The sequence below is a fragment of the Sarcophilus harrisii genome, chromosome 4 (genome assembly GCF_902635505.1).
Source record: "Sarcophilus harrisii chromosome 4, mSarHar1.11, whole genome shotgun sequence".
Lineage (NCBI taxonomy): Eukaryota > Metazoa > Chordata > Mammalia > Dasyuromorphia > Dasyuridae > Sarcophilus > Sarcophilus harrisii.
In genome coordinates, this window is record NC_045429.1 from 216,894,962 (window position 1) to 216,920,707 (window position 25,746).

Below are 25,746 nucleotides of genomic sequence, written 5' to 3' on the forward strand. Positions count from 1 at the left end.
CATTTCTAGAGTCTAAGGTACACCATTTTCTTTTCTTTTTCTTTTCTTTATTTTTTGCTGAGGCAACTGGGGTTAAGTTAACTTTCCCAGGGTCACACAGCTAGGAAGCATTAAGTGTCTGAGGCCAGATTTGAACTCAGTTCCTCCTGACTTCAGGGTTGGTGCTCTATCCACTGCGCCACCTAGCTGCCCCCATTTTCTTTTCAAAGCTATTTACTCGATTTCTAATTCCAGCTCTACCCAGAGTTGCACAGAACAGTGAATTACAAATATAAATATAAATGTCCACAGAAAGGGGGCATCTTGGTGTAGTACATAGAGGACCAGCTATTAAGTCAGAAGAACCAGAGTTCAAATCACTTCCAGGCTGTGTGACCCTGGGCAAGTCACTTAACCCCAATTGCCCCCCTCCAAAAAAAAGTCCACAGAAAGCTAGAAAGCTAAATTTGTTTGGACAATCAGAATGGGCTTTATGATATTGTAATGTAAATTCTACAGTAGAGGAAAAGAGGTAAGTACATCTTCAGAACTTTAGAATCTTCAAAGAATTTAAATAAGAAAAACAGGTCCTAGAAATAGACAGATTTTATTCTAAAAATTCTGAGAAGAGAGTATAAATTAAATAAATAAATAAAATGAAGTAGTATAAAAAAGGAGGCGGCAGAATTTTCCATTTCTAAAAATTGGAGTACATGAGAAGTATACAAAATGGAAGAAGAGGCAGGGGAAGTGTGTTTCAGATGAACTCACTCTTATCTGACAGACAAAAGAAATCTGAATATGGATACACTCACATAGTCTAGAATAGAAATACCACAAACTCAATATGAAAACAGCAGGAAGAGAGAGAGGTTCTGAAGGAGATAAATTTCAAGGAAAAAATTATCACAAACAAAACAAATATCCCAGTCCTGAAAAGGAAGAAGGTAAGGAAAAAGGAAGGAATTAAAAGAGAGTAAGAGAAAAGCAAAAAACATTAGAATCTAAGAAGTATGCATCAGTTAAGGACCAATAGAACAAATTGTATTTAAATTGTAAAACAAATTATTTCATTTTGAGAAATTACAAGAGAGATAATTTTAGATAATTCTAGGTAGTATGAATTGAAACAAAATGAAGTAGGCAGAAGCAGGAAAACAATTATAGAGAACAACAAAGGAAAGGGAAAAAAAAAAAACTTTGAAAGACTTAACACTTTCCAAAAGACTTGGGACATAAAATGCCATCCACATCCAGAGAGAACTATGGAAACTAATTATAGATCAAAGCATACTATTTTCACCATTTTTTTATTTATTTTTTTTTCTCTTGGTTTTTCCCTTTTTGTTCTGATTTTCCTTTCATAACATGAGGAATAGGGAAATTCAAAATAATAACCAATATCTGACTGATTGCTGTCTTGGGGGAGGAGGGGGGAATAGGAAGGAAAGGAGAAAAAAATTAAAACTAAAAATCTTAACAAAAATGGATGCTAAAAACTATCGTACGTAATTGGAAAAATAAAATACTGCTGAAATTTCAAAATAAATAAATGAACTGGGGAGGAAAAAAAACCTTTAAGCTACTGACGGGGAGAAATCATGTCCTATTATGAATAGTCTACATATTGCCTTCATGGGTTACCTGATAAATCATCATAAACAATATGCTTTGCTTATGAAAAGAAGTTTAACTTTAAGTCAAATACCATAAATTCAAAACTGAAAAATATAAATTACTGCCATATTATTTCTTCCACTGAAGAATATTATGTCTTCCATCAAACATCATGCAAAACACAATTTTTAAAAGGCACAAATCTCCCATAATAAGCAGAGCCAATTTCTTTTGTATGAACCAGCAGAATGGAGGGGGATTAGGAAATCAGCTTTAAGATGGTATAGTTCCAAATCTAAGGTCCAAATCTTATAAATTTATTGTTACAAAAATGCTTACAGTTGCAAATCACTCAAATCTTTAAAATAAAAAAACCCTACAATGGAAATTTCATATATAATGCTAAAACAAATTTACTATATAATGCAATTGTGTATACCATAGGTTTCTAATATAGAGTCTAAAACAGAAAATATCTTGTACAATAAAACAAATGATATTTTATCAATTTCCAATTACATTTGGGGAAAAACTATGTAATTAGGAGGATACTGGAAAACTTGCTATTACCTAGATTAATTTACCTGAATAACTAAGTTCTCACAAAAAAAAAAAAAAAAAAAAAAAGGAAATGACTAGCTGTGTGACCCTAGGCAAGTGACTTAACCCCAACTACCTCAGACAAAAAAAAAAAAGAAAAAAGAGAAAGAAATATAAATCTTTGACAAAATTCACATTTTTCATTCATTCCCACTTAAATATACAAAAAATTCACCACATAAAGGTAACCCACCATAATTTACAAAACTGTATGGACTCCTTAAATTTTACCTTTGGTGGAGACTATTAATTTCTTCATCCTTGCGATTTATTTCCACCCTGGCAGTTTTGATAAGTGCTGAAATATTTTTCTTAAGAGATTGGTTCTCATTTTGTAGGCTGAAATTCTACATAAAATATTAATAAAAATATATGTAGAAAATTTTAAAGTAACATTTATTAAAAGTCCTTTTTTTAAAAAAATGACTAAAATACTTTATAAGTAAAAAAGACCTTTTAGATTTTAAATAATTACTTGAGTTTAATTATACTGCAAGATATAATTTAAAGTAAGGATTATTTCATTCTTTGTTCTTATATTCCACCTATCTAGCTGGTTGTCTAGCATGTAATAAGTACATAAAATGATTGATAATAACATAAAAATTTGTATCAAAGAGTTCATTCAATTTCAATTTTCTTACTACAACACTGAGGGAAATGTTAAACTTCTACAAAGGAAATACAATATCATCTTCCAAACATCTAAAGTCAATGCCAGCCAAAATATTCAATTTAAATAATTTTTAAAAGCAACGTAAGTTGAGAATGAGTAGCATAAAATTTTGGACAATGTCATAGAGATAACTAGTTTTAGATCAGTAAACTTGCTAGGGAATTTAAAGCAAATAAAGTTTTAGTACCTCTGCTATAATAATTATATTTATTAATATAAATAATAAAGGTGTCAAACTGAAAAAGCATAAAACATTAATCATTCAACAAGATTTATTACATGCCTTTCTGTACCAAGCCTTAAGTCAAGCATTGGATATACAAAGACAAAAAAGACTATTTTACAGATCCTACTCTCAAAAAGCTCAAATTACATTGGGAGAGGAGGTACATTTTGGGAGGGATGTGTGTTTGTGTGTGTGTACATACACACATAATATATATATATGTGTATGTGTATATGTGTGTGTGTATTTGTATTTTATCTTAGAAGCAAGAACAAACTACTGAAAAACTTGTTGAACAAAGGTGTAATATGGTCAGATAAATGATTTTTACAATTCTTTTGAAAATTACCAAAAATATCAGTTTAAATTGTTTCTAAAACAAATTTAGCACTTAACTTTTTATAAAATATTCAAAAATAAAAATCAAAAACATGCTAAATATAGTGTACCTGTGTCTGTATTTCTTTATACTTCTTTAGTAGCTCTTTAATTTGCCTCTGACATTTTCCAAACTCAAGCTGCAACTGTGAAACACAAAATAATTCAAATTATGCCTACCTTAAAACACATTCTTTACAATGTTTTTACAAATTTATACACACACACATGTGTGTGTATATATATATATATATATATATAGACAGATAAATATAGAATATAAATATATAAATATAGAATGTGTGTGAAGAATGGCATACTGAAAGATAATACTTTTACTAAGAAACTATTTAAAGATCATTAATTTAGAACCAGAAGGCCCAGCAGATACAGTATCTTGTTTATTCTTGATACCTAAATTCAAGTCACAGAAAGAAACTCAATTTAGCTCCCAGCAAGCATTTCCTACAGTATAATACATATTTCGGTATGTTTATTAACTCACTTGACAAATCATCAAAAAAATATAAAATTATCATCATTGGTTGTACTATGGAGTACTTGCAGTCAGCCTGTTCTACTAAGGATAAACATGTTATACCTTTAAATTTAGTTTAAAAAAAAAAAAAAAAGCACCATCACTGAGAGAGAGCATGGTACAATGCATAGAAGGCCAGGCTTGAAATCAGAACAGGACAGATTTAAGCCTTTGAACATTCTGACTGTGTGATCCTGGGTATGTTACTTAACCCCTCAGTGACCCAGTAATTATAAGTCTCTAAGTTACAGAATAATGACTGATCTGCATTGAGAGAGGGGATGATGAAATGATATTACAAGTTCAGACCAAAAATAAATATATAATTTCACATTCTTATTAGAAAGAACAGAAAACCAGGCATCAATTTATCTATAGTACATGCAATCTAAAACATGAAATCTGAAATTTGTTCAATTTAAAATATTTTATCTTGTATTTCAGGATCACAAAAATCACATCTTTATTATCTCTTTCTAACACTTAGTACACACATCATTATATGTTGCTTCCTTTGCAGTTCCTTCTTCAGTCAGAATCTCCTCATACAAATCTAAGCAATTCCTCGATGGTGGGCAGAGTTTGGAAGAATTGTCTGAAACAAAAATTAATAATGTTTGGCTTAACCTATTTGATTGTGCTTACAAACAACTAATGTACAATCACAGAATTTTAGGAGAGAAGGGAACTTAAAAGGTTATTCAGTCCAACCTTCAGAACACTAAAATGAGTTTGTCAAGTCTTCAAAACAGAAAAGAAAACATCTATAGTCATAAATACTGCTAATAAGAGATCAATCAATTAAATAAGGTGGAGAGTGGGAAGAGATATAAATAGCCAATACACAGGAGGAAGTGTGATATGTGCAAAAGGAAAAGGAGAGGCCAAGGATTGTTCTCCCCCCACTGGAACCATAGATTTATTAAGCATTTACTACATTTTAGGTACTGTGTTAAGGTCTGAGACTATAAATACAAGAAAAAAATAAAATGAGTTCTTGTTTCTAAGGAAGTTACGTTGCTTTTTTAAAAAACACATTTCAACAATTAACATGCAGAAAAATCATATCAAAAAAGAAAAAGAATGCGGAAAAACCAAACAAACATTTACAAAGGTGAAAATATTATGGTGATCCACATTCAGTCCCCATAGTTCTCTTTCTGGATGCAGATGGCTCTCTTCATGTCAAGTCTATTGGAATTGGCCTGAATCATCTCACTGTTGCAAAGAGCCAAGTGCATCAATGTTTATCTTCATATAATCTTGTTGCTATGTACAATGTTCTCTTGGTTCCACTCACTTCACTTAGCATCAGTTCATGATGCTTATCTCCCCAGGCCTCTCTGAAATCATTCTGCTGATCATTTCTTTTGAACAATAATATTCCATAACATTCATATGCCATAACTTACTCAGCCATTCTCCAACTTATGGGCATATACTCACTTTCCAGGTCCTTGCCACTAGAAAAAGGGCTGCCACAAACATTTTTGCACATGTGGGTCGCTTTCCCTCCTTTATGATCTTTTGTGGGATACAGACCTTGTTTTGACACTGCTGGATCCAAGGGTATGCACAATTTGATAGCCCTTTGGGCATAGTTCCCAATTGCCCTCAAGAATGGTTGGATCAATTCACAACTCCACTAACAATGTATTTAAATTCCAGTTTTCCCTCATCCCCCACAATATTTATAATTATCTTTTCCTGCCATTTGAGTCAATCTGAGAGGTGTGAGAAGGTACCTCAGAGTTGTCTTAATTTGCATATCTCTAAACAATAGTCATTTAAAGCATTTTAATCATATGCTAGAAATAGCTTTTAATTTCTTCATCTGAAAATTGTCTGTTCATATCCTTTGACCAATTTTCAATTGGAGAATGGTTTGTATTCTTAATTTGAGTCAATTCTCTAAATATTTTAGGAATGAGGCTTTTATCAGAACCTTCAGATGTAAAAATTTTTCCTGTTTTCTGTGCTATTGCGTTTGTACAAAAACTTTTTAATTTAATATAATCAAAATTATCCGTTTTACATTTCATAATGTTCTCTAGCTCTTCTTTGGCCACAAATTCCTTCCTTTCCCTCAAATCTGAGAGGTAGAATAACTATCCTTTGTTCTCGTAATTTATTTATAATACCACCCTTTATGTTTAAAATCATATGAACTCATTTCAAACTTTTTTTGGTATAAGGTATTAGATGTTGGTCAATGCCTAGTTTCTGCCATATTATCTTCCAATTTTTTCCAGCAATTTTTGTCACACAGTGAATTTTTGTCCCAGAAACTGGAGTCTTTGGGTTTATCAAAAACTATATTATTATAGTCATTGACTATTTTGTCCTGTGAATCTAACTTATTCCACTGATCGACTTCTCTATTTCTTAGCCAATACCAAATGGTTTTGATGATTGCTGCTTTATAATATAGTTTTATGCCTGGTATAGCTAAAGGCCAGGGGTTCTAAACCTGGGGCCTGTGAATCTATAGAAGAAAACCCCAAACAGGGTTACAATGAGTCAGAAAAGACTGAAATGACTGAACAACAATGTGTGTGTGTGTGTGTGTGTGTGTGCGCGCGCGCGCACATAATATACACACACAGAGAACTTAATCTTTATGTCAATGAGCCACAGATAGCCAACAAGGTCCATTACATTTTAAAAGACCTGAAAGAATAACTAATCTAGGTTATGTGCTATAAAAAAAATTTTTTAAACGAGTAATCATATTTAGCTTAAAAATGAGAAAAGTTTTCATGAAAGAAGTGGCATCGAAGTCCATAAGAAGCATGGGAAATAGCACAAGCAGAAAATACATAGATGAAAGAGGGGGGAAAAATTTTGGCCAGAAATTGATATAATGTAGCTGGAATATGGAATAATATGAGACAAAAAAGGAAAATTAAGATAGAGACCAAATGTGTAAAAGCCTTGGATGCATAGGACTGAGAATTTATACTTTATTTGGTAAGTAAAGGAATCAGTGAAGCTTTTTAAGTAAACTAGTTCTATTATCACATCAGAACAATAGGAAAGATCATTTAAGCAAAAGTATAAAAGATGACTCAGAAAGCACAGACCACAGAAAAAGAGACTATAAGAAAAATATAGGATTGAAAATTTTAACAAAGTATAAAAAAGGAAATGCAAATAATTTGGAATTTACTGAATCTATGTATGGTCTCTTTTTATCCTGCTTATGGGAATTTTGTTGTTTATGGTATTTGTAGGGGAAGATAGCAGTTACTATAGAGGTAAATAAATGCAACAGGAATAGGTACCTGATTGGATGTCTTGAATAAGGTAAAGGGAAGAATCAAAGATAAAATTGAAGTAATAAGTAAAATTGTAAAAAAGTAAAAGATAAAATTGAGGTAATAAGCCTAGGTGACTAGCAGAAGTGTGATGCCCTCAACACCAAGAATTTTTTTTTCTTTTTGATCTGATTTTTCTTATGCAGCATGATAAATGTGGAAATTCTTTAGAAACACTGGATTACTTGCTGTCCAGGGGAAGGAAGTGGGAGAAGAGGAAGAAGAGGAAGAAAAGGTTTTGCAAGAGTGAATGTTGAAAATCACCTTTGCATGTACTTTGAAAAATAAAAAGCTATTATTACTAAGAACAACAACAAGAAAATACCCTTTATCTAAAAAAAAAAAAAAAATAAAAGGATGTTACGAAAAAAACAGCAATATTGAAGAATAAATGAATAAAGTAAAATGAGAGACTTATGATTAGATGGCCTCAATCTTCACAGAGGAAAAAAGAAAAGAAAAATCCTTAAATTGATGAATAAAAAAAAAGTTATGGGTGTGAGAGAAAACAAAAGATTTGAAATTGCTGTAGTAGAAATTGTGATATTTGATAAGAAATTAATACACAGTTGTTAAAAAAAATATCTAAATTTGTAATGGCCCCAAGCTGCATGATTTGCTCCAGCAGTACTTGGAAATGGGAATAGAAGTTACAAAAATAAATTAACAACTACACAGGGATGAAGTTTATGACATACAGTTAAAATGGGATAAAAATTCAAGAATGGAGGTGATATTGTACTGATATGATAGTAATTGTGAATATCAATATAATTTAAATGGTTTTCATTTATATTATTTGTAATTCAAGTTGCAGAGATTCACTGGGCTGTTTTCCCATACTCAATCTGAACCTGAGATTTTTTTCTACTTTTTATAGTGTTTCACTATCTTCTCTGTTAGTTGTCACTTGTTATTACTGTCATGTTTTCTTACATTTAGTCAGATCCACTTTGTCCCAACCCTCTATATTAATGTGGTACACCAAATAACCAAGCTTGTCAAAACTATTTATAAATTAAAGATAAATGGAACTTAAAGTGATAACCTAAAAGAAAGTATGAGTTTCTATTTCTAGTCATATGAAAAGATGCTCCAAGTCATTATTAATGAGAGAAATGCAAATTAAGACAACTCTGAGATACCATTACACACCTGTCAGATTGGCTAGAATGACAGGGAAAGAGAATGCGGAATGTTGGAGGGGATGTGGGAAAGCAGGGGCATTGATACATTGTTGGTGGAATTGTGAATATATCCAGCCATTCTGGAGAGTAATTTGGAACTATGCTCAAAAAGTTATCAAACTGTGCACACCCTTTGATCCAGCAGTGTTACTATTGGGCTTATATCCCAAAAAGATTTTAAAGAAGGGAAAAAGACCTGTATGTGCAAGAATGTTTGTGGCAGCCCTCTCTGTACAAAGTGGCCAGAAACTGGAAACTGAGTGGATGCCCATCAATTGGAGAATGGCTGAATAAACTGTGGTATATGAATATTATGGAATATTATTGTTCTGTAAAAAATGACCAACAGGATGATTTCATAAAGGTCTGGAGAGACTTACATGAACTGATGCCAAGTGAAATGAGCAGGACCAGGAGATCATTATATACTTCAACAACAATACTATATGATGATCAATTCTGATGGATGTGGCCATCTTCAGCAATGAGATGAACCAAATCAGTTCCAATACAGCAGTAATGAATTGAACCAGCTACACCCAGCAAAAGAACTCTGGGAGACGACTATGAACCATTACATAGAATTCCCAATCCCTAAATTTTTGTCCACCTGCATTTTTGATTTCCTTCACAGGCTAATTGTACAATATCTCAGAGTCTGATTCTTTTTGTACAGCAAAATAACTGTTTGGACATGTATACTTATATTGAATTTAATTTATACTTTAACATATTTAACATGTATTGGTCAACCTGCTATCTGGGGGAACGGGGGGAAAAATTGGAACAAAAGGTTTGGCAATTGTCAATGCTGTAAAATTACCCATGCATATAACTTGCAAATAAAAAGCTATAAGAAATTTTTTTTTAAAAAGTATGAGTTTCAATGAATATGCTCTGGGAAGTAAATTGTGGCTACCTAAAGGCTCTTTTTTAACTTATGTTTAGTTCTAAATCTTTGTACATAATTGGTGTTGCCAATTAGGTGGAGGTGTTGCTATATAAAAAGGCTTTACCCCACCTTGTAGAGATTTACAAATATTTTTGCAGGCTAATGAAATTTGAATGTAACTAAGTTCATAGACCATAGAAGCAAAGAATTAGATTTGGAAGAGAATTTTGAAGACAAGTTATAATAAGCCAATATTCCAAAGAGATTAAAGAAAAAAGAAAAGGTCCTAAATATACAAAATTATTTATAACAACTCTCTTTGTTTTAGGAAAGAACTGGAATCTAAATGGGTGTACATCAATTGAAGACTAGCTGAATAAAGTAGAATATAACTAATATAATACTATTTCTATAAATAATAAAAGAGATTGTTACAGAGAATACCTAAGAACACTTTTATGAAATAATGCAGAGAAAAGTACAGACAACTAGGACAATAATTTGTAATATAATATCAGTATTCTAAAAGTAAACAATTTTGGAACCCTTTAAGATCTTTGATCAATACAACAATCAACCATGAAATGAGACATACATTCTGGAAATAACCAATGTGAGAATTTGTTTTTCCTTTTAAGCTTATTTGTTATAAGACTTTTCTTTTTCTTTTCCTTTTTTTTTTTTTGGGGGGGGGGTGTGGTAAGGGGAGAAGAAAGAAGAGAAAAAAATCTTTGACAATTAAAAAAGTGAAATAGAATTTAATTTATGGAAATTGTAAATTAAAGTCATCAACTACAACTTCCTAATTTTTCAAATGAAGAAAATAAAGCTTACATAAGTTAAGTGACTAGATGATTTCAGAAAATCTTGGAAAGGATGAACTGTTGCAGAGTGAAATGAAAGAACCAAAAGAACAATGATAATGACAATTTATCATTTTTAAAAAAAGGAACAAATCATTCAAGAGCAATTCATGATGCATGATTTAGATAAGGAGCTAGAACTCATGTGTTACAGATTAATATAAAATGGACCTAAAAAAATTTATTTTATACTTTAAACTTACCAGTTAGAGTATTATCTAGCCCAGCATAAATGTCCAATGAACTTTCATCATTATTCTTAAGAGGAGAAGCTGCAAGGAAAAAAAAGGCAGTATGTAGTCAAAACTTTACCTTTCAATAATCCTTCAGTACAAAGTTAGAACAACTCTCAACTATGAAAAAGGTTATAAAAAAAAAAAAATCTGTCAGTTAAAAGAGGAGACAACTTTAATCCCAATCAGAAAAGCTTTCTTATGAACCCACCTGCCTCTTACTTATGTTAAAGAATTTACTTATTAAAATTTTTTGGAAAGCGTTATGAAGAAAGTACAATTAATAATATCATATATTGGATAGAGCTAGCTAAATTTCAAATTAATCCAAACTGGAAAGGCATCAAATTCAAATTATAAATATAGTTTTTCTATTTATGGATTTTGAATGTATATTTATATCACATTCTACAACTAGGTATTTTATGAATTGGGAACAATCTTGAAAAAAATAAGAGATCAAGTATCTAATTTGAATTTCCTTATTATTCTAGATTATTTTAATTACATTCATCTCAAGACAAGCTTTATAGCTGTTGCCTTTTAATAGTATTATTAAAAATTTCTTACGATTCTTTACAAACAGGTAAAATACATAGACCAAAAGGAAAACCATATGGATTGCTTGGAACATCATAAAAATTGTGAAGTTACAGCTGTAATCTGACCTAAATTCTTCTTGATTTTTGTTCATTACCATATTAACATTTTAAAAGCTTTCAGCCCTATGTTTTTAGGAGTTTTAGTAAAAAAAACAAAACATTCTTTACAGGTAAAAATCTTGATATGACTAATTCTGTAAGATATACACAGTGATAACCTATAGTAGATGTTAGCAACTAACTGACAATGAAATCATTAGAAGATCAAAAGAAATTAAAGACAGAAATAAAAGTTCTATACACGCCAAAAATAAAATATTCATAGTGGTACCTATTGTGATAGCAAAGAACTGGTAACTATATAGATACCCAACATTGGGGAATGGCTAAAGAAATTATTAATTAATGTACTGGAATATCATTGCTCCAAAAGAAAGGAAAATTGTAAAGAATTTAAGACAAGTGGAAAGACATATATACAATGAAGTAGAACCAGAAAAAAATATACACAATGACTACAAGCAATGTAAACCTAAAAAAGCCCCAAAAAACATAAAAAAGAAAACTGAATGTCATTTAACTATCATGACTAAGCTTAGCCTTAGAAAGAGTTAAGAATAATAAACTTCCTTCCCTTCTGTTCAAAGGTGAAGTTACAAAATATTCTATATACTGCCAGACTTGAATGATATATTAGCTGGTTTATTAAACTATTTTCCTCTTTTTTTAATTGTTGCTACAAGGGATGACTTCTTTTAATTTAATGTTACAAGATAGGTCAGTAAGGATCAGAGGAAGATGGAGATTATGAAAATGATATAAAAATAAGTATCAATTTTTTAAATTTTAAGAAAAAGAATGAGAAGAACTAGAGAAGCTTTTTAGCTAATTAGGTGGGTTCACTGGCAAGAATTGATGGAAAATCATATATATTAAATAAGATGAGAAGCTATAGAAACACAGTAATCTGCATCAACAAAGGAAGTAAGCATGGTGATGAAATCATTAGATCACAAGATCCAGCAAATAAAAGATGACGCCTAGCTTCTAAGGTAATAAATTATTAAGCAAAAGGTCTTAATAGATGAGAGGTATAAATACTAAACATGCTTTCAATGTATAGTACTTACACTTTCCAAGAGATTTTTTTAAGGTAAGGATTATTCACAATTCATTTGACCATTTATTTAGTGTCTACTATGTAATAGGTACTATGTTAGTTATTAGGAATACAAAAGCAAATAAAACAGCCTTTCCCCTCAAGAAATTTACATTCCACTGAATATACATGTACATAGATAAATATTAAAAACTTGAAAGGCTTCTTATGGATAATAGCACCTAAGCTAACTCTTGAAATGCATTAGGGATTCTAAAAGAAGAAAGTGAGCAAAAGCATATTCTAATGAAGTGATATAGCAAGTATAAAGGCACAGTGAAACTAAAGCATTTTTGGAGTTGTAAAATAATTCAACCATTCTGGAGAGCAATTTGGAATTGTGCCCAAAGGGTTTATAAAACTGTACATACCCTTTGATACCATAGTCTCATTACTGAGTCTGTATCTCAGAGATCATAAAAGAGAGAAAAGGACGCACATGTGCAAAAATGTTTGTAGCATACCTAACTTATATCAGATTGCTTGCTGCCTTGGGGAAGCGAGAGGTAGGGAAGGAGAAAAACTTGGAACACACAAGTTTTACAAAAATGAATGCTGAAAACTATCTTTACATGTATTTTGAAAAATAAAATACTATTAAAATGTTTGTAGCAGCTCTTTCTGTAATGGCAAGGAACTAGAAATTGAGTGGATGCCTATCATTTGGAGAATGATTGAATAAGTTATGGTATATGAATGTAATGGAATATTATTTTTCCATAAGAAATGATGAACAGGCTGATGTCAGAAAAAGCCTAGAAAGACTTACATGGGGGCAGCTAGGTGGCACAGTGGATAGAGCACCAGCCCTAAAATCAAGAGGACCTGAGTTCAAATCTGGCCTCAGACACTTAACACTTCCTAGCTGTGTGACCCTGGGCAAGTCACTTAACTCCAAATGCCTCAGCCAAAAAAAAAAAAAAGACTTACATGAACTGATGCTAAATGAAGAGCGCATAACCAGGAAAACATTGTTCACAGTAAGATCAAGATCATGTAATGATCAACTATGATAGACTTAGTTCTTCTTAGTAATGTAATGGTTCAAAGACATTTCAATAGACCTGGGATGGAAAATGCTATTCGCATCCAAAGTGAGAATTATGAAGACTGTATGGATTGAAGCAGAGTACTTTTACCTTTTTTTTTTGGTCTGTCTTTTTTCCTTTCTTGTGGCATTTTGCCTTTTGGGCTGATTTCTCTTGCACAACATGACAAATATGGAAATGTGTTTTAAAAGGATTGACATATTTAACCAATCTCAAATTGCTTGCTTGTTGTCTTGGGAGGGGGGAAGTAAGAGAGGGAAGGAGAAAAATTTAGAACACAAAGTCTTCAAAAATGAATGCTGAAAACTATCTCTCCAAAGGAAAAATAAAATACTATTGAGGGGGAAAAAAGTAGAGTGAGAGATGGTAAACTGAGTTTGAAAGTAAGGCTATCCCTATACTCAAAAAAAATTACATTTTAATAGTGAGAAAAATACATATTTAGGTGAAAGATAGCAAAGGAATGTGACCAGTGAAGACACTGGAACAGTGAAATGAAGTCATAAAGCAAGTGACTGAAAAAAATCTGTCCTATAATGGTAATATTTATGTGATTATTATTCCCAGGGCTAAAAGTGAAAAAGGATCAGGAATGAGACACTAGAACAGTGAAATGAAGTCATAAAGCAAGTGACTGAAAAAAATCTGTCCTTTAATGGTAATATTTATGTGATTATTATTCCCAAGGCTAAAAGTAAAAAAGGATCAGGAATGAGGTCTTTGAACCATTACATTGCTAAGAAGAGCTAAGTCTATCATAGTTGATCATTACATGATCTTGATCTTACTGTGAACAATGTTTTCCTGGTTATATGCTCTTCACTTAGCATCAGTTCATGTAAGTCTTTTTTTTTTTTTGGCTGAGGCAGTTGGAGTTAAGTGACTTGCCCAGGGTCACACAGCTAGGAAGTGTTAAGTGTCTGAGCCCAGATTTGAACTCAGGTCCTCTTAATTTTAGGGCTGGTGCTCTATCCACTTCATAATTCTCACTTTGGATGCGAATAGCATTTTCCATCCCAGGTCTATTGAGAAAAGAAAGTTTATGTGCAGACAATATTAAAAAATTATGTTAATATTGCTAATAATAAAGTTGTCTTTTTCTATTTGACATTTTTATTATTTACTTTCATTAATTCCCCCATTAAGCCCTTTACTAAAAATGCAACTTACGTTTTCACATAAATATACATATATGCAAAATACATTCAATTTTAACAAATAATTACAAAGTTGTCAATGAGTCAAAATTAATCATTTCAAAACATATATCAAAAAAGTACAAATATGAGTTTTCAAATAAAAATACTCAGTAACTTTGTAATAAGAAAACAAAATTGCAGAAAAATAGCTTAACTGTTGGATTTTCTTACCCAAGAGGACATCAAATAAATCTGTTCTTTCACCATTTTCATCATCCGCTGCCATGATTCTAATCACCTTTGATGTTCCCCATCTATAATTGTTAAAAAGAATATGTTTTAACTAATAAAATTAATTGTTCATAATCCAGGAAACTACAGGAAATGTAGTTTTCAAGTTTATATATAGCAGTAAATTTCAAAAATTTAGTTTAAGGAGGCACTTGGACCATCTCACCCCACTACCTTAACCTACGCCAAATTATATAATTTAAGATAAAATTTTACTTTTAGAATAGCATTTCACCTTTTATGGACAAAAGTCAAAACTGGGGGAGAAGCACCATTAAATATGACAATATTCTTAAGCCTTACAAATAATATGTGTTATTATATTTCTCTACTACATATTATATATAATATATTATATATTTCTCTACTACAATATATATTATTATATATAATATATAAAATATTATATATTTCTCTACTACAAAGTATCATACAAATGTGTAGGTGAGAAATGTTTTCACAAGAGAATATTAACAAAAAATATCAGACCATAACCCTATGAACAATCACAATTTCAAAGGACTCATGGTGAAACATGCTACTTACAATTCTTAAAGAGTAACGGTAGCAGAGTGCATAATGAAACATATATCTTTTGGACATGGATAAGGAATTTGTTTTGCTTGACCATGTGTATTTGTTATTATTTCCCCCAACACAGGAGGAATAAAGTGAAAGAGATATTTTTATCAACAGCAAAATAGTTAAAATAGAGGGTGGAAAATTGTTAGTGTTCCAAATACAATATGAAATCAAAGAAATTATCCCTATGGAAGCATTTTATGATGTAATGACTGCCAGATCTCAATAACACTTTCTATTTTAAGATTCATTCTTCAAATAATCACATTAATTTTACTAATGTTTTACCTGGTTTTCTCGGCACTTTTTTGTGGGACACATAGTACTTTCAACAATAGTTGTCATCTTAAGGGTTTACAAAACACCATACCACTATATTTTCCTTGCTTCTGCATGTTGTACACCTAATCTGATCCATCATTGAATTTTTAACCAGTACCAAATGATTACTATTCCCTAGAATAATTTGAGACATGGTAGGTACTTCTAGGTACCTTTCCTACTTTTTTTTTTTCATATTTCCCTTAAGATTCCTGACTTTTCTCTTCTTCTACATCAATGATATCAAACTCAAATAGAAACTGTTTATAGGGTACACACTGAATTAGAAAACCACAAATTAACATTATCTATTTGCATTTTTATTTATTTTGTTAAGTATTTCTAAATTACACTTTAATCTTTTTTTTTTTTGAGGCAATTGGGGTTAAGTGACTTGCCCAGGGTCACAAAGCCAGGAAGTGTTAAGTGCCTGAAACCAGATTTGAACTCAAGTCCTCCTGATTTCAGAATTGGTGTTCTATCCATTATGCCAAATAGTTGACCCCACTTTAAACTTAATTACAATTTAATCCCAGCTATATTCTAGCAGTTTAGGCCCAAATTTGATACCTCTGATCTATATAATCTTTGTCGTCCCCCCCCCCCCCCCCCCGCTTCTTATAAAATAATCCTTTGACAGGCTGAATAATAAAGCACAATACATAAGTAAATGAGTAAAATAATTTTAAAATAATTATCTTTTTTTTTTACCATAATATATGGACTGAACTATAAAGTAAACATATTTCTCTTAATTATTTAATTATTTAGGCCTTTATTTCTGTAAAACGTAATTTGTAATTATACTCATATGGTTGCTCAGTATCTTCTATTAAGTGGACTCCTAAATATTTCACATATGCCAGAGTTATTTTTAATGTAATTTTTCTTATCTTTTCCTGCTGGGTTTCAGTGGTAGTATAGAGAAAAGCTGATGATAAATATGGATCTTATTTTACATCCTGCAACATTATTGAAGTTTTTCAATTATTTCTAAATGTTTAGGGATCTTGTATGCAATAAACTGCCATATCATCTACAAAAAGTCATTGTCTAATTGTTCCCTATGCTTATTTTTCTTCAAAATACTTTTTTTTTTTTTGTTTCATTCCCATAAGTTGGCATTGATATACTAACAGACATCTTTAATTCTGGCATCTGTCCATTACATATATTGTTGGGCCTTGATTTTAAATGTATTTATTATGTATATGCTTTTTCATTTTGCAAGAGAAATGGGTGCTATATTTTATCAAAAGCTTTTTCATTGTCTAGTTACCTGGTTTTCTAATTATTATTAATATATTGATTTCAAATCCCGTCTTTATAACTATTCCTTTGCATTATTATTAGCTTCCTTCTAAGATTATCTTTCATTTATGCATTATTCATCTTTGTTTGTACATAACTGTTTGCATGTTGTCTTCTACCATTAGAAAGTGAGGTCCCTGAAAGTAAGGACAATGTTTTTAACCTTTCTTTGTATCCCAAGTATTTGGTACTGACCATAGCACATAACAGGTGTTTATTTATTGCTAATGATTGACTGGCCCTTCTTTTAACACTTCATAAATCTTGACATTTCAGGTGTTTTTCTTGGAGTCTGCTAGCAACCCTCTTTAATTTTATGGGTGAATTCATCCCAATCACATGCAAAATTCTGACTGTTAATTGTACATTTCTTTACAATCTATTGTCATGTGGCTCTTTTATCCGTATACTCATTGCCACTCTTTATAAAGAAGTTAGTGACAAGAGTTACTCATCAATAACAAGCAATTGTAGGAAATTTCTCAAATAAGGATCACATTTCTACAACACAGAAGGAACTGATTTAAATTTATAAGAATAAGAGCCATTCCCCAATTGATAAATGGCCAGAGGGTAAGAATAGGTAGTTTTCATATGAAAAAATTGGTTCACATCACTAATCATTAGAAAAATATTTTTTTAAAAAAAACTCTCTAAGGTTCCACCTTAAACCCCATCAGATTAACAAGAATAAAAAAAGAAAAGTGAAAAAAAAAAAGGAGGGGCTATAGAAAAATAGATGCATCGATACAGTTGGTAGAGCTATAAATTGGCATAGCCATTTTGAAAAACAACTTGGAACCAGGTCAAAATGCTATTAAACTGTGCCTACTCTTTGACCCTAGGAAAGGATCAAGAAATCTTTAGTTGAAGCAAGTTGAGATCTTATTGGACCTATTAAGGAGCAAAAAGGAGGAATAAGAAGACATAAATTCAGAAAAAGCCCAAAGGTAAACATTATCAGAAATCTAGAAAACAATCCTAAAGCCAAAAACTTCCCAGAGTTGCCTTTTCCTACTAAACTTATTTTTTAAACCAGAAAATGTTTTAAATATATAATTTTGTATTTGTTAGCTACAACATCAATATTATTTTTTATCTTACCACAATTGTGAAAAAAATATTTCAACAAGTTAAATGGTAAAAAAAATTTTTTTTTCAGTTTTCATTGGCTCATCTACCAAATAAATTTTGAATTTGTTAGTTTTATATCCAATGTCACACCTGGCTTTTAATATACATTTCCATCCTTATCTTCTGAAACTCCTCTTCAAATATCTATTCTCCAGTCCCACTGGAGTATTTGCTATTTCCAAATATGTCCTGCGTATTTTCACTTCTGAGCTTTTGCTCCCAATGTTCTTTAAGTCAGAAGGGAACAAAGACTAGCGGGGTAGGGTATGGAAGTGCCACATTAAATGTCTTTTTTTTTTTTTTAATGCTTTTTGTAGCTCTACCTCTGCCTATTAAGAGTATCCTGTAGGAACTGGATATGTTTAATGTATATTTGCTCACTTGACAAGTACGGGAAGAGGGAAATGGAGGGAAAAGTTATAACAGGTTTTATAGGGGTGGATGGCAAAAAATTATCATTGCATTTTGAAAATAAAAAGCTACAATTAAAAAAAAAAAGTATCCTGCAAAATCCAGCTCAAACAGTATCATCTGCTTCATGAAATCATTCTTGACCTCCTCCATTACTGAAGAGCTGAAACATTGTTTATGTTTTTGATATTTATGCAAAAAGAAAATCAGTAACATCATTTAGAATAATATGTCATCCCCTAAATGCATACACATCTACTAAAGCAGTCACATGTTATTCATCTTGGAAATCCTCCAAAATGTCTGCCACAATGAATCAAAGCTTGAAATATTGTTAATAAAAAGCTATCTAGAAAACAAGTGACAGAAATTAGGTATGTACTATTATGAAACCCTATGCGAAAATAAGCTCCAAATGGATTTATGATAGAGATATAATGGATCACATCATAAACTTATTTAGTGAACAGGAAAGGAAATACCTTTTATACCTATGGCTTAGGGAAGAATTGGTGACAAAAGTAGGGCCACAGAGGAACACAAAAAATAAAATGAACCATTTTTATTACATAATGTTTAAAAGTTTTTTGCATAAACAAAAGTAATGCAGATTAAATTAGAAGGGAAAATGTTAATTGAGAAAGATATTTTGCTGTCAACTGGTCCACCCATTCTGGCAGGTAGATGTCAAAACATAATGGACAGTGTGCTAGATGGAAAGCCAGAATGTTCTGAATATAAATTCTTCTCCAGACTCTCACTTAGCTATTTCACTCTGGATAAATCACGATCTGTAACAACTTGTTTCTTCAACCACAAAATGGTAATAACACCATCGATCTCAAAGGTTGCTGTGGGAAATTAAATGAGTATGGATGTATGTTTATTTATATATATATATATATAAATACATACTTATATATAGTGCATGCATATATGTAAATGCTAGCAATTACCATTATTGCTGCTGTTATTCTAGAAAGCATCCTGGAATAATGCTCAAGAAGCTATCAAACTGTGTTATCTTCTGACTCAGCAGTACCACTACTAAGCTGAAACTGCCAAAGTGATCACATAGAGAAGATCCATAAGTACAAAAATATTTATAACCACTCTTTTTGGGGTAGCAAATGAGGAAAATGGCTAAACAAGTTATGCTATATGAATGTCATAGAATACCACTGTGTTGTTTGAAATGAAGGGTCATTTCAAAGAAACCTGGAAAGACTTAATGCTGAGGAATGAGAGCAGAAACAGAACAATGAATATAACAAAAACATCAATTTTTTCTAATAAAGGTCTGATATATAAGATAGATAAGAAACTGATTCAAATATATTAAGAACAAAAGTCATTAATCCAGTACATAAATAGTTAAAGATACTGAACAATAGTTCTCAGAGGAAGAAATTCAGGCTACGAATGGCCATATAAAAATTGCCGCAAATCACTAATCACAGAGGAAATACAAATTAAAAGCACTCAAGATCCAACTCATGTTCAAAATCCAAGTTGGCAAGGATGACCCCTACACTCCTCCCCCTCCTCCCCCCACCCCGTGTGAAGACAGGTATACCAATGCACTATTGGTAGACCTGTGGACTGATCCAGGTTTTCTGGAAAGTAATCTGGAACTAAATCCAAAGTCATACAGTAAGGTGGTACAAAAAGACAATCTTTCTGAATTCAAATATGGCCTCAAACATGTACTAGCTGTGTGATTCTGGAGAAGTTTTTTTTAACCCTACTTGTTTAAGTTTCCTCATCCATTAAATGAGTTGAAAGGGAAAGAGAAAACCAGTAACTTTGCCAAGAAAACCCCAGTATAAATTATAAAGCGTCAGACACTAGCTGTATGACTCTGGACAAGTCACTTAACCCCAATTGTCTCAGCAAAAAAAAAAAAAAAAAAAAAAAAAGAAAGAAAGAGAGAGAGAGAGAGAGAGATACAGCTGAACAATAACTAAACAATAACAATCCAAAAATCACTAAACTGTGGTACTTTAATTAAACTAGATACCCTAGCTATACCAATACTAGGCATATAGCCCAAAGAGATCTTAGAAAGAGGGGAAAAAAAGTCTATATGGATAAAAAATATCTATTGCCCCTCTTTTTTTGTGGTACCAAACAAGATTACCTATGAATTGGGTAATGGCTGAACAAGTTATGGTCTATGAATATCACTACATCTTAAGAGATAAAGAAAGTGACAGTTTCAGAAAAACCTGGGAAGGTACATATGAAACTCAAAATGTCCAAAGATGAACTCATCATCTTTTTCCCTAAACTTTTTCCTCTTCTTTCTTCCCTATTTTATAGAAGGAGCTACCATCTTTCTGTTGTCCTTAGATTCATAATCTTAGTATTATCCTGGACTTCTCACATTCCTTCATTCCCCATATCCAATCAGTTGCCAAATCTTGCTGTTCCCACCTTCACATGTTACATCCCACTCCTTCTCCCCATAGGTACTTTAGTTTAAGCCTTCTCCAACTCTCCTCCAGATTTTTACAACAGTTTACTAATTTGATTTCCCTAACTCAAGTCAACTCCACTGTTTAGCGTTTAAAGTCTTATATATACTGGCCCCAGCCTACCTTTTCAGGCTTATTCAAAATTACTTGCCTGCTCAGGCAACTGGTCTTCCCTCTGTTCCTTATACAGGATACCCCAACTCCACCACTAGCCTTTTCCTATGCCTCTAACATACTCCTTTTTCCCCTTCTGCCTCAGAGTCCATCCTTTAAGATGAAGCTAAAGCAACATCTTCAACATGACATCTTTCTTGATCTTTTTAGCTATTTGTGCCTTATCTCCCCAACTACCTTCTTTTTAACCCCTTTGAAATCAATTGTATTTAACTTTACATGTATGATGCATGTGTTTAATATATGGTTGCCTCCCCAAGTGGCATGTAAACTCTTTGGGAATAGGATTCATCTTAGAGATAATTCTATTCTTGATACTTGGAATTTCAGTATCTAGTACAGTTCCTAGCATATAACAGGCATTTAATAAATGCCTGTTGATTGACTACTGATTATTTTCCAGGCATTGAGATTGATCAATGGTTTGAAAGGCAATTATGCCAACAAGTCCTATTCTGAGCTTCACTATGGAATAAAGACTGCTCAAAAGTTTTGCCAGAGGTATGTGCTACCAAATGAGGTACCAAAATATCAAACCATAAATCCATCAGAGAGCTCTTGTTCAAAGGAGAATATCTACTTGAGAATAGAGAGGCTCTCTATTGTAAATCTAACTACTACATGATGAATTTTAGGGGCACAGCAACTCATGAAACTTTACTAATGTGGAGAGAGATCACCATTTGAATTGTTAAACGGAATATAAATGCAATCAATTAATAAGGTCTGCAAATTATAGCTAATACTACCTACCTCATAGAGTTAGAATCAAATGAGCAATATTTAAAGCTTTTCAAAAAATATAACATTAAATCAGTATCTACTTTATTACTTTATTTATTACTTTATTACAGAAGCTATATGATGAGAAGTCAAATATTTGCAAATAAGGTATTGTATGAGTAATACTCTAGCCATGCTTAACACATGATACACCTCAAAATGTAGGAAGTTTCTCAAACTGTCTGAAATATCTAGCATATCTCTCTAAGCAGTGTATGTAATCTACCTTTTTTTTATTAACTTCAAGAAAATGACATTGACACACTTGCTTGGAATGACTTAACTGAAGTCTCACAGTTCAAAACTCCTCAACTGTGACTGGGGAACTTTCATAGACAAATCACCCAGCATTTATTCCCTTTTCTTCTCTTGTTCAGTGGGAACTTTACCAGTGCTCCTTGCTCTCATATTAAGGATGATTTGGATACTTCTTGTTGCACACCAACAGACAGGAAAGCATTCTTCAAAAATCACTGGCATACCTGAGTTCTCAAGTTCCCTCATAGCCCTATAAGATATAGGTCATTGTAGATTTTTCTTCTATTTCCATGGGACCAACCTTAAAACACAATATGTAAAGGACTGGACTTGAAATTAGGAAGACCCATATAAATCTTGTCTCAATCATACTGTGTGACCCTGAACAAGTCATAATGATGTTTTTTGTTTTTTGCTGACGCAATTGGGGTTAAGTGACTTGTCCAAGATTTTACAGCTAGGAAGTTTTTCATAACTACTTCAATTTCAAGTTCTTCATCTATAAAAACAGAGTTAATAGCACCTACCTAACAAGATTGTTATAAGATCAAATGAGATGTACCTTTAGCAAAATTTCAGGATACAAAATAAGCCCACATAAGTCATCAGCATTCTCATATACCACTAACAAAATCCAACAGTTAAAGTTACAAAGAGAAATTCCATTTAAAGTAACTGCCGATAGTATAAAATACTTGGGAATCTATCAGCCAAGGGAAAGTCAGGAACTATATGAGCAAAACTACAAAACACTTTCCACATAAATAAAGTCAGATCAAACCAATTGGGAAAAATATTAAGTGTTCTTGGATAGGGCGAGCAAATATAATAAAGATGACAATACTACCTAAACTAATCTATTTATTTAGTGCTATACCAATTAGACTCTCAAGAAATTATTTTAATGACCTAGAAAAAATAACGACAAAATTCATCTGGAAGAACAAAAGGTCAAGACTTTCAAGGAACTAATGAAAAAAAAAAAAATCAAATGAAGGTGGCCTAGCTGGACCAGAACTAAAATTTTATTATAAAGCAGCGGTTACCAAAACCATTTGATATTGGCTAAGAAATAGACTAGTTGATCTGTAGAATAGGTTAGGTTCAAAGGACAAAATAGTCAATAACTTAAATAATCTAGTGTTTGACAAGCCCAAAGACCCCAGCTTTTGGGATAAGAATTCACTGTTTGACAAAAACTGCTGTGAAAACTGGAAATTAGTATGGCAGAAACTAGGCATTGACCCACACTTAACAGCATACACCAAGATAAGGTCAAAATGGGTTCATGATTTAGGCATAAAGAATGAGATTATAGATAAATTAGAACATAGGATAGTTTAACCTCTCAAACCTGTGGAGGAAGAAGGAATTTGTGACCAAAGAAGAACTAGAGATCATTATTGATCACAAAATTTGATTATATCAAATTGAAAAGCTTTTGTACAAAGAAAACTAATGCAGACAAGATTAGAAGGGAAACAATAAACTGGGAAAACATTTTTACAGTCAAAGGTTCTGATGAAGGCCTCATTTTCAAAATATATATAGAGAGAGTTGAGTCCAATTTATAAGAAATCAAGCCATTCTCCAATTGATAAATAGTCAAAGGACATGAATAGACAATTTTCAGATGAAATTGAAACTATTTCTAGCCATATGAAAAGATGCTCCAAGTCATTATTAATCAGAGAAATGCAAATTAAGACAGTTCTGAGATACCACTACACATTTGTCAAATTGGCTAGAATGACAGGAAAAGATAATGCTGAATATTGGAGGGGATGTGGCAAAACAGGGACACTGATACATTGTTAGTGGAATTGTGAATACATCCAGCCATCCTGGAGAGCAATTAGGAACTATGCTCAAAAAGTTATCAAACTGGGCGTACCCTTTGATCCAGCAGTGTTACTACTGGGCTTATATCCCAAAGCGATCTTAAAGAAGGGAAAGGGATCTGTATGTGCAAAAATGTTTGTGGCAGCCCTCTTTGTAGTGGCCAAAAATTGGAAACTGAGTGGATGCCCCTGAACTGGAGAATGGCTGAATAAACTGTGGTATATAAATGTTATGGAATATTATTGTTCTGTAAGAAATGATCAGCAGGATGATTTCAGAAAGGCCTGGAAAGACTTACATGAACTGATGCTGAGTTAAATGAACAGGACCAGGAGATCATTATATACTTCAACAACAACACTATATGATGATCAATTCTGACGGACATGGCTTTCTTCAACAGTGAGATGAACCAAATCAGCTCCTTTTGTTCAACAATGAAGAGAACTGGCTACACCCAGTGAAAGAACTCTGGGAAATGAATGTGAACCACTACATAGCATTCCCAATCCCTCTATTTTTGTCGGCCTGCATTTTTTATTTCCTTCACAGGTTAATTGTACGTTATTTCAAAGTCTGATTCTTCTTGTGCAGCAAAATAACTGTATGCATATGTATACACATATTGTATTTAAGATATACTTTAATATATTTAATTGGTCTACCTGCCATCTGGGGGAGGGGGGGAAGGAGGAGAAAAATTGGAACAAAAGGTTTTGCAATTGTCAGTGCTGAAAAATTACTCATGCATATATCTTATAAATAAAAAGCTATAATAAAAAAAAATTTTAACATTGAAAAAAAAAGATCAAATGATATGATATATATAAGAACTCTGCAAACCTTAAAATCCTACATAAACATTATCCATGATGATTGTTACTATGAAGGAGCAGCAGTTCAAAAGACAATTAATTTGCAAAGCAAACAACAAAAGAAACAAGAAACAATATTGTACCTAAGTTTACAAGTTTCATTTTTCCACAAAGATGATCAGGAATTAAATTATTATACTAAATACACAAAGGATAAGATGAAAACTGCACACTTTTAATACTACATCTACTTGCATGTAATTCTTTATGAAAAATACCTTTGATGGGGGGGAACAAAAGCTCCTCCAAAACTACTAAAACACCCATTTTGTCATCACAGACATGTTAAAGTTAAACCAAAAACTTTCACTGGAAACAAATGTATATAATAAATCCAGATAGAGCTCTTTATGTAGGGTGTGACCACCAATGACCCACAAATCTGACACCTCTCTACTTTCCTACATAACTCCATTATGCTTCAGTCAAACATTTGCACTCTGAAACATTCTTTAAACTGAAAGGAATGCCTTTCCTCTGTTGTATTCCTCCAAATATTTTAATGTCCAAATTAAATGCCATCTTTCTCTACAAAGCTTTGGATTCTTCCCTCCCTGTCCTCCACTTAGTCCACAAGCCTTTCCTCTTACAGACAAGGCACACTTGGAGATTGCACTAAAGATAAATAGTATAGATTTGTGTCTGAAGAAATGTGGTGGGATGGCTAGAGAGACAATTTATAAGTCACAAAAGAATTAAATTCAAGCTCTACCTAGGAAGTAGTATGACCCCTTGAATCAGTTACTCAATTTCTCAATGCCTCAGGCAACTCTCTAGTTGAAAATTACAATAAGCAAGGCCAAATAATTAAATGCAAAGGTAGTGTTCCTTC

At 32.2% G+C, this 25,746-nt stretch overlaps 1 protein-coding gene across 2 annotated transcripts in view; it reads right to left on the reverse strand.

Annotated features, from left to right (window-relative positions):
- The window catches only part of CASP8AP2 (caspase 8 associated protein 2), a 42,885-nt gene that overhangs the window by 15,764 nt on the left and 1,375 nt on the right, over window positions 1-25,746 (reverse strand). For both annotated transcript variants that reach the window (XM_023503109.2, XM_031964520.1), the window contains exons 2-6: window positions 14,687-14,769; window positions 10,477-10,545; window positions 4,509-4,609; window positions 3,548-3,622; window positions 2,428-2,543 (exon numbers count right to left, since the gene is read on the reverse strand). In XM_023503109.2, coding sequence (XP_023358877.2) covers window positions 2,428-2,543; window positions 3,548-3,622; window positions 4,509-4,609; window positions 10,477-10,545; window positions 14,687-14,741 — 416 coding nt within the window. In that variant the 5' untranslated portion in view covers window positions 14,742-14,769. The remainder of the gene's footprint in view (window positions 1-2,427; window positions 2,544-3,547; window positions 3,623-4,508; window positions 4,610-10,476; window positions 10,546-14,686; window positions 14,770-25,746) is intronic.